The 18,896-nt window shown below is 35.5% G+C and overlaps 1 protein-coding gene across 1 annotated transcript; it reads left to right on the top strand.

Moving 5' to 3' along the window:
* Positions 1 to 17,365: 17,365 nt before the first annotated feature.
* LOC131065017 (nicotianamine synthase) lies at positions 17,366 to 18,636 on the top strand. The gene is given in 2 exon segments (XM_057999400.2): positions 17,366 to 18,332; positions 18,334 to 18,636. Coding segments are annotated over 2 exon segments (861 nt in total). The 5' UTR covers positions 17,366 to 17,519; the 3' UTR covers positions 18,382 to 18,636.
* The last annotated feature ends 260 nt before the right edge of the window (positions 18,637 to 18,896 follow it).

Raw genomic sequence — 18,896 nt, 5'->3', positions numbered from 1 at the left:
ATTGTTGAAATGATTAAAAATTTAAATTTTAGAGAGACAATGAAAATTCTAGGTCTAAGATCATCCGAAAGTAATAGCGAAAGAACTATTGTGAGAAATCTATTTGATAAATATCAAGCTATTGGTTCAAAATCATGTACTAAAGATTCTAATGTTACTTGATGTGTTATTACATCAACCATAATGAGAAAGAAAATTAAAAAAAGATCATTTGATAAGAAAAACACGTAAGTCATTAAACATAAGCAAAACAACATTACATAAAGCATTAGATAGGCGGGAGAAAATAGAGGATCCTAACAATAATTCTCTTTGGGCATTCTCGGGTAGACTACCACACAAAGACACAGTTATTGTTGATGCACTAAGAACATTAATTGAAACTTTTTGGCACGACAACCAAGGGTTTTGCCTAACCAAAGAGATGTTGTTAGAAGGTGAATTGGATCTAGAAATCATGAGCCACATGCCAAACACTATTTGGATATGACTCAAATAAAATTCTATGAAAGATTCCTTCAAAAGTTTCCTCAAATAAGAATTAGTCAAAGATTTTTTGAAATAGAAAAACCTTTTTATGTTAAGATTAATCATGTACACACCACGTGTTGTTGTAGGGTACATATTGAATTTTCCATGCACTATGATATATATCATCATATATGTTGAACTTTGCACACTAATGATGTTTTGTAGGAATGCAATATTCAACCACCTCCTAAGTCACCAAGAGAATTTATTTCAAGTGTGTTATGTAAAAGAGATAATGGTTGCATTTATTATAAGTTGATTTGTTTGAAAGGTTATTGTGCTGCATGTGGTGGTTTGCAACATTTGCCAAGATGTCTATATTTGGATAGCACACATGAAATTGGTAAGAAACTAGTATCTTTTGGAAAGTACAAGATTGTGACATATGGGGTTAAAGATGGAAAAGAATTGAAGAGATGTGAGTTAGTGAAAAATGATATGTGTAGCTGATTTTATGAGAAGATTTAAAGATAAAATAGTTTATGAGTACATAATGCATACACATAGAGCTCGGTGGTTAGATGAGCAATTCAAGTTATGCAAGGACACATTTTCTCTTGGTACCATTATCTCTATAGTTGATTTTGCTGAAAATTATACACTACAACCTCAAAATGAAGTGCAATCTATGTATTACCATTCTACACAAGTTTCTATTTTTGTATACATAGAATTCATGCATGCAGATGATAGCACAGAGGAGGATAGAAAGGTTGTAAGAGAGTATCACTTCTACATAAGTGACAATCATACACATTCGTCAGAGTTTGTGTAAGGATGCTTTAAATTTTTCTATGATAGTTTAAGGGAAAGGAACATACGATACTAGAAACACATAATATGGTCAGATAATTGCACCTCACAATTAAAAAATGCAAGGATGTTCTATTGGTTGAGTAGGATGCATGTGACAAGCGGTGTACAACATTTTTGGAATTTCATTGAGGTTGGACATGAAAAGAGAGACCACGATGGTGCAAGAGCATGCGTAAAAAGAGCCCTAGCTAGAGAAGACTTGAAGTATGAAGGTGGTGCTAAGTTGACAGATGCAACAACAATTGTGCAATGGTGTAACTCTACAATGGGACTAGGTAATACAGGTACGCCAATGGTTCATGTATATTTCTGGTTGATCACTGAATCTAACATTGAAAACTATCAATATTGTTGTAGAGTTGTAGGATCCAGTGACATGCACTTATTTGGAAGTTCAAATGCAAGTTCATTGGTAATTTATACTAGACATATTGTATGTTTTTTCTCTTCATGTATGTATCTTTTGTGGGAAGAATGTGAATCACAAGAGTGAGTTGGAAAATGGTCTTGTAGACCATTGCTTCCCATTGATACCCATCAAATTCCTAGAGCACTTTAGTTGAACTAGATGGAAGCATCAGTTGATTTCAATCATGTATCCAACCTAGTGGAACAAGGTGTTTGTTTGGGTAAATTTTATTGCAGAATTTTTTATTGGCTCATTTTGTTACATCAAACATTTCTTTTGGTATTAATTATCATTCTATAATATGCAAGTCATGTGTATGCAGTTGTTTCAGAAGAGAACAATGAAGAAGGAACAAATTTCTTTTTGTGTTATCATATTGAGCCTAAGAGAAAATTGACAACCACAATCATTGATGGAGAGGGTATTGAGTATCTAGTAGGGTCTGTTGTCATGACAGGCACATGGCTTAGGAGATACCCTATCAAGAATTTTGATGTTTGGTTGTTCGAGGACTTTGAAACACATAGACATATTATTCATTTCTCCAACCTTGTTGTTGCAATAAATACATTTGATTAAGTATCGTGGTAGACCTCATAACAAGATTTTATGAAAAGTTCGTGAATCTGACCATGAGGCAATACTTGAGAGAATACGAGTTAGAGATGATCCAGAAGGCTCACTTGATTGATTCTATGGTTCGGGGTAGAATGATTTTGAGAATTTTGTATATATCGTCGATGAATTGTTCTATATTCATTTTTTGTATATATAAATACCCATGAGCTGATTTGTACATATTTAGGGGCATAATTTTATACATTTAAATGGCCATGAGATGATTTGTACATATTTAGATACCAAATTTTGTATATTTAATTGGTGATGAGTTGAATCACACATATTTAAATGCCAAAATTTGTATTAAAGCCCATGGGATGATTTGTAAAATATTTTTTTAATATATGTGAGTATGTTTTATGACTATTTTTTGAATATATGTGAATATATGTGACTATGTTTTGAATAACTTAAGGGTTTTGAGTTTATGTGATGTGATAAGCCAGGTTGGTTTTGGCATTGAGACAAGCCACATTTGGAAGTGGGAGTTTTGGCTTTTCCTTTGGTGGGTTTGCAGTTAGAGAGCTTGAGAAGGAATGCTTTTAGAGGTGTATGGGCCACAGCTCTAGCATTAGCCCTAAAACTTGTGAATGCACATCAGCTGTTGACGCCATTTGTGTGAATTTTTCTTATTGGAGATTTAGGGAAGAAAGAAAAAAATAGGCATTTAGATTGTTTGAAGCAGACTAGAAGAGAAAAAGGCCTCTTTTTGGCTTGGACGAGAGAAAAAACCCTTTGGAGAGACAGAATGAGAAAGGAGGAGAGCTAGAAACTTGTTTCTTTCCTTCCTTCTCCCTCTTTCTCTCTATTCCATTTTGCCCTCATATTATAATAGTTTGTTAGGAATGGGCTTGTAGAGGGCACCATGATAGCAACATGATTAGAAATGACTGACAAGCATTTTGGGATGACCAGGAAGATAATTAAGATAGGTCATTGTACACGATCCTCAGTGACCCTATAGGTTCAAATGGATCGATCATATGTGTCCTAGATTGCGAGAAATAGTCAGTCAAAGTTTGACAATATTTTGGACTCGGGGCACTTGAGAGATCACGTCGGTAGGGTATGGCTCTCGACATTCTGGGGAATTAGGAGGCACAACAGGAGCATGCTTAGTGTAAACCTGCCCACCTGGATGTTCTCGTGATGTTGGTTTTTTCCCATGATGAACGAAATCAAATCTAGCCTATCTTGCAACTTTGCATTGCATGCCACTAATGGTTTTTGCAGTAGGTGAAAAAATGCTACCATTTGAAAATGGCTGAGTCATCAGAAACTGAGATAGGTCATTGTAAACGAGCCTCACGTGACCCTTTAGGTTCAAACGTATCAATCATATGCATTCGAGATTGCAAGAAACTGTTCGTCAAAGTTTGATAATTTTTTGGACTTAGGGCACTTGAGAGATCGTGTCAGTAGGTATGCCTCTCGATGTTCCGGTGCATTGGGAGGCACAACAACAACATGCCTAGCATAAACCTGCCCATCCAGACACGCTCATGATGTTTTTTTGTGCCCACGATGAATAGAATCAAATCTATTCTATCTTGCAACTTTGCATTGCATGTCACTGACGGTTTTGCAGCAGGTGAAAAATGCCACCATTTGAAAATGGCTTCGAGTCATCAAAAACATAGATAGTCATTTTAAACGAGCCTCACATGACCCTATAGGTTCAAACGGATTGTCATATGCATCTTGGATTGTGAGAGAATAGTCCATCAAAGTTTGACAATTTTTTGGACTCAGGGCACTTGAGAAATCGCGTCGGTAGGGTATGGCTCTCGACGTTTCGGTGCATTGGGAGACATAGCAAGAGAATTCCTAGCATAAATGTGCCCACCCAGATGCACTCATGATGTTGGTTTGTGCTCATGATGAACGAAATCAAATCTAGCCTACCTTGCAACTTTGCATTGCATGCTACTAATGGTTTTTGCAATAGGTGAAAAAATGCTACCATTTGAAAATGGCTCCAAGTCGTCAGAAACTGAGATAGGTCATTGTAGACGAGCCTCACATGACCCTATATATTAAATGGATTGATCATATGCATCCTGGATTGCGAGAAACTATCCGTCAAATTTTGACAATTTTTTGGACTCGGGGCACTTGAGAGATCGCACCGGTAGGGTATGGCTCTCGATGTTCTGATGCATTGGGAGGCACAACAGGAGAATTTCTAGCGCAAAATTTCCCACCTGGATGTGCTCATGATGTTTGTTTTTTCCCATGACGAACTGAATCAAATCTAGCCTATCTTGTAACTTTGCATTGCATGCCACTAACGGTTTTTGCAGCAGGTGAAAAAATGCTACCATTTGAAAATGGTTGCGAGTCATCAGAAATAGAGATAGGTCATTGTAGATGAGCCTCACATGACCCTATAGGTTTAAATAGATCAATCATATGCATCCTTGATTTTGAGAAACTTGCCGTCAAAGTTTGACAGTTTTTTGGACTCAAGGCACTTGAGAGATGGCATTGGCAGGGTATGGCTCTCAACGTTTCGGTGCATTAGGAGGCACAACAAGAGCATTCCTAGCATAAAAATACCCACTCGGACACCTTGTGATGTTGGTTTGTGCCCATAATGAATGAAATTAAATCTAGCCTATCTTGCAACTTTGTATTGTATGCCACTAGCAGTTTTTGCAGTAGGTGAAAAATGCTACCATTTGAAAATGGCTTTGAATCATCAGAAACTGAGATAGGTCATTGTAGATGAGCCTCACATTACCCTATAGGTTCAAACTAATCGATCATGTGCATATTGGATTGCGAGAAATAGTCCATCAAAGTTTGATAAGTTTTTGGACTCAAGGCACTTGAGAGATCGTGTTGGTAGGGTATGGCTCTCGACGTTTCGGTAAATTGGGAGGCACAACAAGAGAATGCCTACCATAAAACTGTCCACCCTGATGTTTGTTTATGCCCACGATGAACATAATCAAATCTAGCCTATCTTGCAGTTTTGCATTGCATGCCACTGACGGTTTTTGCAATAGGTTGAAAAATGCTACCATTTGAAAATGGTTCTGAGTCATCAGAAACCGAGATAGGTCATTGTAGACAAGCCTCATGTAACCCTATAGGTTTAAATGGATCAATCATATGCATCCTGGATTGCAATAAATCATCTGTCAAAGTTTGATAATTTTTTGGACTCAAGGCACTTGACAGATCACACTAGTAGGGTACGGCTCTCAATGTTCCGATGCATCCGGAGGCACAACAAGAGCATGCATAGCATAAACCTACCCACTCGGACACGCTCATGATGTTGATTTGTTCCCACGATGAAACTTTGACAACAACTGAGCAACTTTTACATCTTTTATTCAAATGACCCCAAACTTTCACAAATGACTTCAAATGATCATTAATGGTCCCAAATCACCTTATTTAGATTAAAAAAATAGAAAACAAGACAAAAACCAAAATTTTGACAAAAGGAATCAAAAACATCCAGTGATCATTACCACAGATCAAATCTAACCATTACCATTGAATTTCATTTTGATTGCGACAAGGAGTTTTGTAGGGTTAATTCAATATTTTAGAAATATTATCAAATCATATTCCACAATTGCAATGCTTTATATCATAGATTTTTGTTTTTTATATTCATATTGTTGATTACATAGGGAAATATTCATTTAACTTTATAAAAGGGCTGTCACCAAATACACCGAATAGTTTGAGAAAAAAATAACTGTATCAATTATAAAAAATCATTTATATATATCAAAATGCACAATAATCAACACAATGAACAAATTCTATATATATTGAATATGCCTATCAATATCATCAAAATGCACAATAATGAACACAGTACACATTTATTGGATTGAATACCAACATTTATATATATCAAAAAGGCATATATGCCAAGTCAATACAAGTTTTATAAAAAATGTGGCATATGCCATGTCCAAATCGATATACAATAAAATGGTAGAATATATCTACATGTATTGGTCATTCAATGACCACAACTAACACTATATAATCCTATACTTGTGGTGGATAATCAAAATAGAGCCTTTTTGATGTAGTATGTGACTCTATAGGTGGCTGCAAAACCACAATTTAAAAGCCAAGTTAGAATCCTTTTGTAGAAAATAGTTCACAATTATCAAAATAAATATGTGTTTAACCATAATTTCTTTGCAATTGAAATGTAGATTACCTCATTTACTGATCTAGGATCTATTGTCTTCTTCTTCTTCTTCGCCTTGTTAGTCTTAGGAGTTTTCTTGAACACAAACTAATCAAAATAGAGCCTTTTTGATGTAGTATGTGACTCTATAGGTGGCTGCAAAACCACAATTTAAAAGCCAAGTTAGAATCCTTTTGTAGAAAATAGTTCACAATTATCAAAATAAATATGTGTTTAACCATAATTTCTTTGCAATTGAAATGTAGATTACCTCATTTACTGATCTAGGATCTATTGTCTTCTTCTTCTTCTTCGCCTTGTTAGTCTTAGGAGTTTTCTTGAACACAAACTTCAAAGGATCCAAGTTATGGCTAAACCGTGAAGGGGCCTATTGTAGATTAAATACAATTAATACAATATACTAACATATATAGATAAAAAACTCTAAAAATCTATAATATAGAGAACAAAAGTGTATCGGAGCCTTAAATGCTTCTCTAGTAGTCTGAGGAGTGCTCGCCATTGTTTGAGCAGTTGTGGTTATTACCTATACGAAAAATGATTAAAGATTAAATATAATTAGCATAATTATAAGTATTGTAGGTTAAATACTATTAATGCAATATATAAAACAAAAGTGTATCGAAGCCTGAGATGCTTCTCCAGTACACGGAGGAGGGATCGCCATTGATGAAGCAAATATGGATATTTCCTGTATGAAAAATGATAAGATTATAATTTATCACAAGTTCACATGTACACGTGCATATAATCATCAAATCAAGAAAATAAAGTAGAGATACATGCCTCTGCCCTCTCTCGATCCTTGGGCGTATCAGGTGCATTCAACAATTCTACAAAGCCCAATGACCATTGTATATAAAATAAACAAAAAACACCAATCAATCTACAAATTCCAACTAAGACAATTTCAACCTTTTCAAATAATTGTACAATAAAAAATGTGTTCAATTACCTTCTTCCCACGTTTAGGTATCGTCAAGGATTTCTTTCTCCGAGGATGAGGCCTAGACATGGAGGGGGTACCCTAAAACAAACAAAATTAACACAAGAGATATTAGTAGATAATATTAAACATAATTTAACAAATCTAAAATTAAATGACTTGAATATTCCATTAAAAGAATACATAAAATAAGGTGTACAAAATATGATACCGCATAGCTTTGTAGGCCAAAATTGATCGTTGAGAGCATGACATCATCAATGTGGGACATTTGGTCCCCTATCAATGCCTACAAAACAAAAAATTGTCAAGCATTAAAGAGAGTTAGTATATCTTATAATTTGTTTTGAATTCAAAGTACTATTATATTTTAAAATGTTACAAAATTTATACCTCAGGCGTCAAAGTTGCAGCTGCAATAATTGCGAGAGGAATATCAGATGGTGTATTAACACCTGATGTTGCATCCTGAAATGCATTTTGTTTGTATCAATTTAAATAAATCTATAAATAAAAATTCATTTACAATTACAAAATTTAAGTGACTAATAAATAAAATGTTATGAATTCAAATCAACACACCTATGTCTACGGTTGACTAGCAAACAACATGTCCATCAATTCATCTGTTAGTGCCACATCCTCAGTCATACGGGTCTAGCATTTTCTCTCGCAAATCATGCACAAATGGGATGTGGAACCATCTGCACTGGCCTTGACATCCATCCTTGTGCATATGTCTGAGCAAGTGGGACACACATGCTCAATGGGTTGACCAATGCTAGCTGCCTTAGCTAATGGATCATCGTTTGGGCCAAGAGGGTGTACTAACTATGTCCCATGCTGGATGATCGCATTTGTCAATGTTGTGGCCACATGAAGAGTCTCTAGCTCCATCAACTCTTTAAGGGCTACTGGGACCATTGCATGCACCTTGGGTTTGGGTGCTAGGGGGCGATGACTCTATGGGTCTAATACCCTATGGGCTCCAGGTCTATCTTGGATAGAGTCACCACCTCTACCATGGAATTCTCTCATATTAAAATAATTAGGCCGCTCATTGAGGACAAACTCATAATATACTTTCCTCAAAAAATATAATGGAACCTCAAAATTATTACAAGGTGGTTCATCAAAGACCGTCGACCACCTATTCCAAAAAAGATTCTTCATTTGCACATTGGTACACCAATATATGGGAAACCTCTTTGCATTAAGAGGTAAGGACTGACCAGTTCTAGGATCAACAAAAAGAGAACATATTTGTGCTTTACTTGTGTTTTCTCTTTTCATTGCATCATATGATAACTCATCAGCATAATAAGTGTGACACCTATCCCTATAATTTCCCCATTTTGTAATTTGACTTGAAACTGCAGTGACACCACTAGCCAATGTTTCTAGGCTAGTGGCAAGGGATAAATGATGCTCAAGCTCAGATGTTTTCAATCTAACAATCAGTCTAGTTATTTTAGTAGTGTTTTGCCCTAACTGATTAAACAAATCCTTCTATGTAGTTGTTGTATAATCTAAAGCAGGAGCTAGAGGTGTATCCTGAGCCTTTTGTTGTGGGTTTTGAGGTGCGTCTTGTTGTGGTTCTGAATTTTTTAGAATTTGATATTGGTAATAAAAAATTAAAAAAACTAATCAAAACCAAAGAATTTAAATTGAAAATGTAAATAAAATTTATCAAATATGCAAAATAAAAATAAAAATGCATAACCGACCTCTTTCCACGGTGTCTGGGTGTGAAAATACATAGCCCATGTGTGGTTTGTGTTGGTGTAAATAATTATCCATCATGGATATTATTACACCTTAAGTTTACTTAGGTACATGCATTTCATAGTAGTTTAGGTATGCGACACTTGGGTGTTTGTGCCACATTGGGATAGTGTGTGTAGGAGAAATTCCACCTTTTATGGTGTGATCTTGTTGTTACACTCCACATTCAGTGGGTGATCCACCTCATGTGAAATATTATATTGTTTCTCCTACCTACCCACACCTATTTCCTACCTACCCTTGTTTCTTTTTGAGCCACATGTCATGTTTGTGTGCTCACATATCCATATAGTCTTGCTTATATAAGAAGGCTCATATTCATTGTATGTAACATCGCTTGATGATCTAGCTGATCAGTATTTTCATCTTAATAGAATACAGTTTATTTCTATCATCTATTTTGTTCTCTCTTATTTGTGCTTTCCATTGCCTCTAGATCTTGGTAAAATCTCACATGGTATTAGAGCTGGTCCATGTCTCACATGGTATCAAAGCCATTAGAGTGTCATTGATTTGCTAATTGAGAGAAATTTGATGCTATTTGGGGTTTGCATTTTTTGAGTTTTCTATTGCAAGTTATTATTGAAGCTTGATGGGTCAAATATGAGGTTACCATTGGATTGAGGAGGTCCAAAAAAGTCATTTTTGCCTTTTGTTTCATCCAAATCAGACTTCAGAGGCCAAATCTAGAGGCATTTGAAGTTTGACACTGCGGTGGAAATTTTCCAGAAATTATAATTTTGCAGACAATTTTCAAATAGCGATATCTCACTCATCCAGACTCATTTTTTCGAGCAATTTTTTTTGTTTTGGGGTAGAATTTCATGATCTGGACAGTGTTGTAGGAGTTTTTTGATTTTCGGATACAGGTTTTTTGGAAATCATGAAATCCCGATTTTTACAACTTTGGAGGCTTCGTTTGGGCTCATATGGACTGCTTTTCAGGTGCCATTTTTTTTGAAAGTGCATATTTTTTCATCTACTTTCATAATCTACCATCTGTTTGCAGTGATTTTAAGTAGAAATTGTACTTTCAGTATTTGACCATTTTTGGCATATTTGGTACTTGCATTTTGCATGGATCTCAGTTTAGATCACTAGCAGTATTTGTTGAAATCTCTTAGATCTCATTTTGAGAAGTTGTAAATTGAAATCAGAAGTCCACTTTGCCTTGTTTTGCAAGTGGCCCATTGTATACGCACTAAGTATAAAGTGCCAAAATCACCATTTTGGGGGGGTTTCTTGATTGAGTATTTTGGGGGGGTGTCTTGTGTGATTGTGCCTCTCTCTATCTTGTGTTTTTTCATTTTGGTGCTATGGGTTCTCCTAAATTTCCACTTTTAACTCCTCATAATTATGCATCATGGAAAATTAAGGCATGGAGTAAACTAATGGAAAAAGGACTCATTCATTATGTAAATGAAACTATTACAACACCACTTGATCCTAAGGCTGATCCTAATGCTCAAATTGAATGGCTTACTAAGAATGCTATGGCACTTGGAACTCTTAGAAAGTATGTATTAGATGATCTCATTTTTCACATTGATAAGTGTACAACAATTAAAGAGGCTTGGGATATTTTTAAGAAATTGTATGGCCAAGTTGATGAGATTAAGGGCTACAAGCTTGATAGTGAACTCACAACTTTGGATCCCAAGGATTTTGATACAATCCAAGATTATGTCACAAAAGCAACTGAGTTAAGAGCAAAGCTAAAGGATTGTGGAATTGACAAAAAGGATGCTCAATTGGTTTATAACTTGTTGGACAAGCTTCCTTTAGAGTATGCAACCTTTGTATCTAGCTTTCACGCCCATAGGTTAGCTCAAGGTTCCTCATACACTTCTCCCTCATTTGATTCATTCATGGAGATGTTGATACTTGAGCAATCTAAGTTGACCACAATGGGGATTCTCAAATCTTCAAAGTCACAAGCTTTGGTGGCTAATAAAGGGAATCAAAGTAATCAAGGAAAAGGCAAGAATCAAAAGCAACCTAAGTCTAAACCACAACAAGATGGAGCACAATCTTCCTCTCCACAACAAGGTGATTCACCATTCTCACCTAAGAGGAAATCATATAAGGACAATCTTTTTTGTGGATATTGCAAGAAGTCAGGACATGATGAACATCATTGTTATGAGAAGGATATTGATGAGTTGAAGAATCTTCTTGAGAAGAATAGAATCAACCTACCTTCTAGAATGTCTACATCGGCTTCTTCTTCCAAGGATAAAGGAAAGGATCACTCTTTTGGGATAGATAAAGGAAAGGGACAAGCTCTTTGTGCTACTACAAGTCATGATTCAGGGAGATGGCTTCTAGATTCAAGGGCTTGTCATCATATGGCATCTTCGCAGTCTATGTTTTCTACATTTGAGCCTTGCCACATGCCACAGATTTTGATGGGCAATCATACATACATGGATGTGATTGGGAAAGGATCTATTGCCATTGGGGATAACTCCTTCAATGATGTGTTGTGTGTACCCCATTTGACAAACAATCTTCTTTCCATCTATCAGATCACACATGGGGCAACTAGGAAAACTGTGGAGTTCACACCTGATTCAATTATCATTAGATAATTGGAGAGTGGAGCTATCATTGCGACTGGGGTGGTTGATCATGCATCTCAGTTGTACTCTTTTTCAGATTTTGGTCCTATTGATGAGGTTGATTCTTCCTATGTTGATGATTCAGATTTTAAGGAGAACTTTGGGCATTTGAACTTGGGTATTCTCACATGTGACCCCATTCTTGAGCCTTGCATTTCATCTCCTTCTATTGATATCACACCACCTATTGCACCTGATGATGCAGCTAGTGCGACAGTTTTACCTTCTTATGATTCAGTGCAGCAGGATATTTCATGTCTTCCAGCTTCAGTTGATTGGGATGCCTACTTGACAAACATTGCAAGTTTGTTTGTGGACTCCTACATTGTAGATTTGGGAGACACCATTGATGTCATTCATCTTCTCTTTGATGAAGATGATCCTCCTTTGATTGTTGTGAGGGATCACTCTAACCCTCTTGTGCATTCTCTACATGATCAATCTTTAGAGGTTGACATGATTGTGGATACTTTTGTACAACACTTGGAGGAGGTCTCTTTATCTTTTGAGGAGACATGTGAGTCTTTGGGACATGTTCTACATCCATCTCCACTAGATCTTAGAGTTCCTTTTTCAGCAGTGTGGCACAGTTTACCACCTTTGGAGGGGGTACCTTTCAACATTGACATGGAGACACTTGAGCAGTTTTCAGATATTCCCTTCATCATGAGTATTTTTGCTTCATCTTCCCTTCATGGTTGGGGAGACTTCATGGATACACCTTTGGTTTTGTTTCTTCCTAAGGGGAGGAATGTTGTTCGACGTTCATGGAGCAGTTTCTTCATTCATCTTCGAGCTTCTATCATTGGTGCAGATTCCAGATTGAGGGGGGGCTTCCTAGTCTCTCTTCTTCTTCTCTCATATGGGGGGGAATTTTTCCTCACATGGGGTTTTGTCCTTCACATACATCTATGAGAGTTCTTTGTATCTAGTTTTCATCTCTCTTTTAGGGGAGGGTTTTTTCCCATTGGGTTTTTCTCTCTTTTCCCGCTTTGTGAGAGGTTTTCTTGCATTGGTTTTCATGCATTTGCATTTGTACATGGGTACCTAACATGGCCTCGTAGCTGGGACCCATCTTGCATTGCTTAGTTGCATTGTAGACTTAAGTGCATTCCCCTAAGTTGCACTGAAGGGGGGGTGTTGGTGTAAATAATTATTCATCATGGATATTATTACACCTTACTTAAGTTTACTTAGGTACATGCATTTCATAGTAGTTTGGGTATGAGACACTTGGGTGTTTGTGCCACATTGGGATAGTGTGTGTAGGAGAATTTCCACCTTTTATGGTGTGATCTTGTTGTTACACTCCACATTCAGTGGGTGATCCACCTCATGTGGAATATTATATTGTTTCTCCTACCTACCCACACCTATTTCCTACTACCCTTGTTTCTTATTGAGCCACATGTCATGTTTGTGTGCTCACATATCCATATAGTCTTGCCTATATAAGCAGGCTCATATTCATTGTATGTAACATCGCTTGATGATCCAGTTGATCAGTATTTTCATCTTGATAGAATACAGTTTATTTCTATCATCTATTTTGTTCTCTCTTATTTGTGCTTTCCATTGCCTCTAGATCTTGATAAAATCTCACATGGTATCAGAGCTAGTCCATGTCTCACAGTTTGGAAGAAAAAAACCCCTTAAATTTTCTCTCGACTGTGGGATAAAATGATACAGTCGATTGTGAAAAAAACAATTTATTGACAGGGACCACGTACGGGGTCCTTTAGGAACTAAAACCGCGTACAATTTCCTAGTTCCTAAAGGACCACATACGCGGTCTTATTTCTTAAAGGACCGCGTATGCGGTTTTGTCCCTTTAGGCTCGGGCACAACGAACCAAACGACATACAGGGTTTTTTAAAATTTTAAAACCACGAACACGGTTGCTGTTTTTCAACCTTTTTTTTTTTTTGCATGTCCACTTTTTTGCACACCATCTTGGTGCACACACCCTATAATAATAATAATAATAATAATAATAATTTGACTACAAGCTTTTTTGTTTTTATAGAGAGTTTAATGGAAATATAAAAAATATAAAAAATAAGAATATAATAATATAATAATAATTTAATATTAATTACAATATAATAATTTTTAAGTGGAATAATGAACAAATATGATATCTTTAGAGGAATATAGGTAAAGTGTGCATAAAGATATCATATTTGTTCATTATTTCACTTAAAAAATCATTATATTATTATAACAAAATTAATATTAAATCATTAGTATATTGTGATATTGTAATTATTATTAAGATATGATTATATTATCATGTTTTATTATATTTTTATTAATTTTAATATTTTCATTAAACTTTTTAGAAAAAGAAAAAAAGATTTTAGTTCCAAATTATTATTATTATTATTATGTTAATATATTTCTATATCTCTATTAAACTTGTGACAAAAGAGAAAATTCTATTAAGACTAAATTATTATTATTATATTATCATATCATTATATTTTTATTATATATTTGTGTTTATCTTTATTCTTGAAAAATGTTGTTTCAACCATCAATTTCCTATGCTTTTAGAAGAACAAAAGCAAAAAAATGTTGAAATGGGAGGATGATAGTTCAAGAGGATGTCAAATTTAGTGCTTCTAGTTTATATTGACGGAGGTCTTTGCATCCATTCTTGAGTGGAATAAGTCTTCAACGTAAATGAGCTATCAAAATAGAGCAAAAAGTATTTATAATTGGTTTAGGGGATTGTTGATTTAGTTTCTATATTGTTAATTTTTGTTATAGATTTTGATGGTCATTAAAATGTTTTTCAATTCTTTTAATTCGAGTTAATTTTATAGATTAAATGTTAATAAAGTATCTATATATTCGGTTCAAGTCTTTTTGTAAAATTTACATTCTAAAATGAAGTGTTTTTATGATTGAGTTGTTTCAATTGAATAAGGACACATACACTCTCCTCCATTTTTCTTTTGATTTCTTCCATCTACTAATTAATATATTTTTTATCAACCATTTAAATAATTAAAAAATCATAAAAACTAATAAATTATAATATGATAATTATTTAAAAAATTCAATGTGGTGTCAATATAGTATTATTACATAAATAAAATATAAACTCTTCAAAAATCTAGGTGCACTAGAATCTATTGTGTCTCACAAAGTGCTACATTATTGTCTTAGCTATTCCTCAAAAACACTCGACATGAAATGCCCATCACAAAAGTGAAATGAAGTAATGAATGCATTGTCATTTTGGATATTTAAAAAGTAAGACAAAGATTTTAAAGTGTAATGACTTTGACTATAAGATAAATAAATAATCAACATATTGTGAGTTATCAATATGTTATCAACTTGCACTCTGAATTCTTTGACTAGGGACTCGCAAATCAAAAAGCCTTTCTAACTCATCTATTAATATTTTATAGTAATAAATTTAATTGTATTCTATGATTTGTGGTATTTTTTTTACTTTTTATTAAATTTTAAATGTAACAAAAATTATTTGGTTATATTTTCATATGTAAAGTAAAAGATGTTGGTTAGTATATATATATATATATATATATATATATATATATATATATATATATATATATATATATATATATATATATATATATATATATAAAATGTTTCACTAATATTAAATGATTGATCAAGGATGATTATTTTTAGCATTTATCTAATTTAACGGTTGTTTATATATTTTTTTAAATGAAAAGGTTATTTTAATCATTTGTGTGAATGATTGATGTAATAAGAAGATTGATAGAATTCTTATATGAGAAGGTGCATTAGGTCGTTAGGATGAGGTTTCACTATATCACTTTTAGAGTTAGTACATAAATTGTTATATATTAGTGTAGGTTCAATCTGTATTTTACCAATTTCTCACATTAATACATTAAGTGTCAAGTTTCAACTTCTCTTTACCATGTTCCAAAAATTGCCATTTTACTAAAAATATAATTCAACGTGTATTAATCAAGGTTCAAGTCTCATTTTACAACTTTCTAAAATTGTTATTTACACATTAAGTGGTAGGTTAAGTCTTTCTTTCAAGATTGGTTGCAAAGTAGAAATTAAAGATTAATTTCCAAATTCAACAAAATTGCTTAGTAAAAGGAAAGTTGTCATGGCACAATGTCTAAGGTGTTTCTTTCAAGATTGATTGTTTCTCTTCCTTGTCTTTCTTCTATCATAATGTCAAATATGTGATTGTAAGGATTGTTGTTCTGACATGTTCAGCTTACTCAAGCATTCTGCAATTTTATGTAGATTTATCACTCCTATGTTTAAGAGTTTTTCTTACATTTCTACAACAATTGTGGTTGTAATCTTTACTAGTTCCCTTTGTACTACATTCCCAAACATTTTATAGTTGTTTATTTTCTAGTCCATTTTCTAGTTTCATAGTTGCTAGTTCTTTCTTACAATTTTAATTACAAATACTTTGTAGTCTGTATTAATTCAATAAAAAAACATCTATATAACCCAATTATTTATTGAAGTCATCTATTCTCAATACAATATAGCATCTAATCAAAAAACACAAAATCTGCAAATCACAACAGATTTTTACGTGAATAATCTAAAAATATAAAAAAATCCGTTTGAAAAACAATTGTGTTATACAAATTTGTATTTTTAATCAGATACCATTTTATATGGAGAGTAGCTGTCACCTTATTTATACCAAAACAAGAAAAAACAAAACAAAACAAAACAAAAACATATCCATTTATTTTCATTTAAAAGAAAAAAACTTTATCCTTGAGGTGATTTGGTAGGTACTTAGGTAGAAGTCGGCAAATTCCGTAGCCTCACTGTACAACCCCGATAAGAAGATTTGAACCCCTCTAACAGAAAAGTGATTGAATTTGACGCTCAATCCTACCCGTTAAATAATTTCTTTTCAGGACGGTTATCCATTCATCATCATTGCGCCTGAGAAGATGCTGCAACAGTAAAATGCCAAACAGATCATTTCGTGACGATTTGGACGTTTCGACGGTCCCCATCCAAGTGCGTAAAGATGCGTAAATTTCCTGTCAGAAATACTGCATAGGACGGTATACATGCGCTCAGAGCTCTGTTGAACACGGTCCAAATTCTCTGGACTAGATCTGCACCTCTCACATCTGAAAACTTGCGCAAGCTTTAGTGAATACCGTCAAAATGTGCCCTTTCAACTTGTACAGCGTCAAAATGTATCTAATTAGAGATTACAGAGAAAAAGCAAAAGACGCAATCAAATCTGAGCTCTACAAGTTATGACAGGTAACACGTCTCAATCAAGCTGTAGTACACAGTAATCTGCCTGCACTGTAGTCTCGACCTTGTAACGAAATCGAGGTCGAGGACGCAAAAGAAAGATTGTTACAACCCTGACGTCAAAAACTACATACAAAGTTTTTATTTTGTTGCATTATTAATTATAGTATGTTCTGTTATCATAAAAGGTTGGAGTTTTAATGGAGGAAGTGGAAGCATTTCAACCGAAGGAAGAGTCAAGGAGCGGGCCAGTCAGCCCCACCACGCCGCCCATCGAGCGGTTTTATAAGCGGCGTCCCAGGCACAAACACAATCACAGAAGTCTCATCAATGGGGAAAGGTGGAGATAATTCACGAGCAGAGGCCGTGAGCGCAGATAATCAGGCGCTCGTAAGTGAAATTCAAGAAATTTACGAGCGGCTGAGGAAATTGGAAAGCCTGCGCCCTTCAGCCGTAGTGAACAGCCTCTTCACGCGCCTTGTGCGCCTCTGCACGCCACCGAGCTCTGTAAACGTAGGGTTTCTGAGCGAGGAGCAGCAGGTCATGAGGTCGAATCTCATCGTCCTCTGTGGCGAAGCCGAGGGTTTACTCGAGAGCCACTACGCCGAACTCCTCGGCCGTTTCACCGACCCGATGTGCCACGTGGCGCTGTTCCCTTACTACCACAACTACGAAAAGCTTGCCCTGCTGGAGTTCTCCATGCTGACGAGTCACGCCGTTCCGCCGCCCCGCCGCCTCGCCTTCGTCGGCTCCGGACCCCTGCCGCTCTCGTCTCTGGTTCTCGCCACCCACCACATGCCCGCCACGTGTTTCGACAACTATGACATGGATCCCCTCGCCAATGACCTGGCACGGCGTCTGGTAGTCGACCGTGCTGACCTGGCACGCCGCATGGCGTTCCACAGCTGCAACATAATGCACGTCACTGGGCGGTTGGCGGAGTACGAGGTGGTGTTTTTGGCGGCGCTGGTGGGGATGGAGAAGCGCGATAAGGTGGCGGTGCTCCAACATCTTGGGAAATACATGACACCTGGCGGTTTCCTCCTCCTTCGCAGCGCCCACGGGGCCAGGGGATTTCTTTATCCGGTTGTGGAGGAGGAGGAGGTGGAGGTGGAGGGATTCGAGGTCCTCTCTGTTGTTCACACCCACGGATGAGGTTATAAACTCCGTCGTTTTAGCCAGGAAGCGCTAAACATGGCGCTCCCGCTAGTTTTAGCGAGGAAGTGCTAAACATAGTGCTTCCGCTAGTTATGGTCCTTATATTCTTCATTGTGGGTGCTGCCCACAATCAGGAGATTTACTAAAATGGGAAAGCTCTTCGCTAATAATTTGTTCTCTTTCCCATAGTTTGTAAGGATCTCATTTTCTTGTTCTACTCTGGCCAATAATGATGAATTTTCATGGCCTTACCCTTATATATTATATATATGTATTTCTATTTAGTCCACTTATACCCCTCGAAATAATGATGAATTTTCATGGCCTTATATATTGTATTTATGTGTTTCAATTTAGGCCAATTAGACCTCTCAAAAATTTTAGGCTGTCATAATAGTTAGATATAAAGTTAGAGTATAAAGTTAGAGTTATGAGTAGTGTAGATATTAAAATAAAGTTTTTTTCACTATCATTATTGTACTATCTATTTATTATCTTACTTATGAGCGTTGACTTGTTAATCTAAAAAACTGTTAAATAGAATGTTAT

This window comes from Cryptomeria japonica, chromosome 4, assembly GCF_030272615.1.
Source record: "Cryptomeria japonica chromosome 4, Sugi_1.0, whole genome shotgun sequence".
In the NCBI taxonomy this organism is placed as follows: domain Eukaryota; kingdom Viridiplantae; phylum Streptophyta; class Pinopsida; order Cupressales; family Cupressaceae; genus Cryptomeria; species Cryptomeria japonica.
This window is presented reverse-complemented; position numbering and strand designations above follow the sequence as displayed.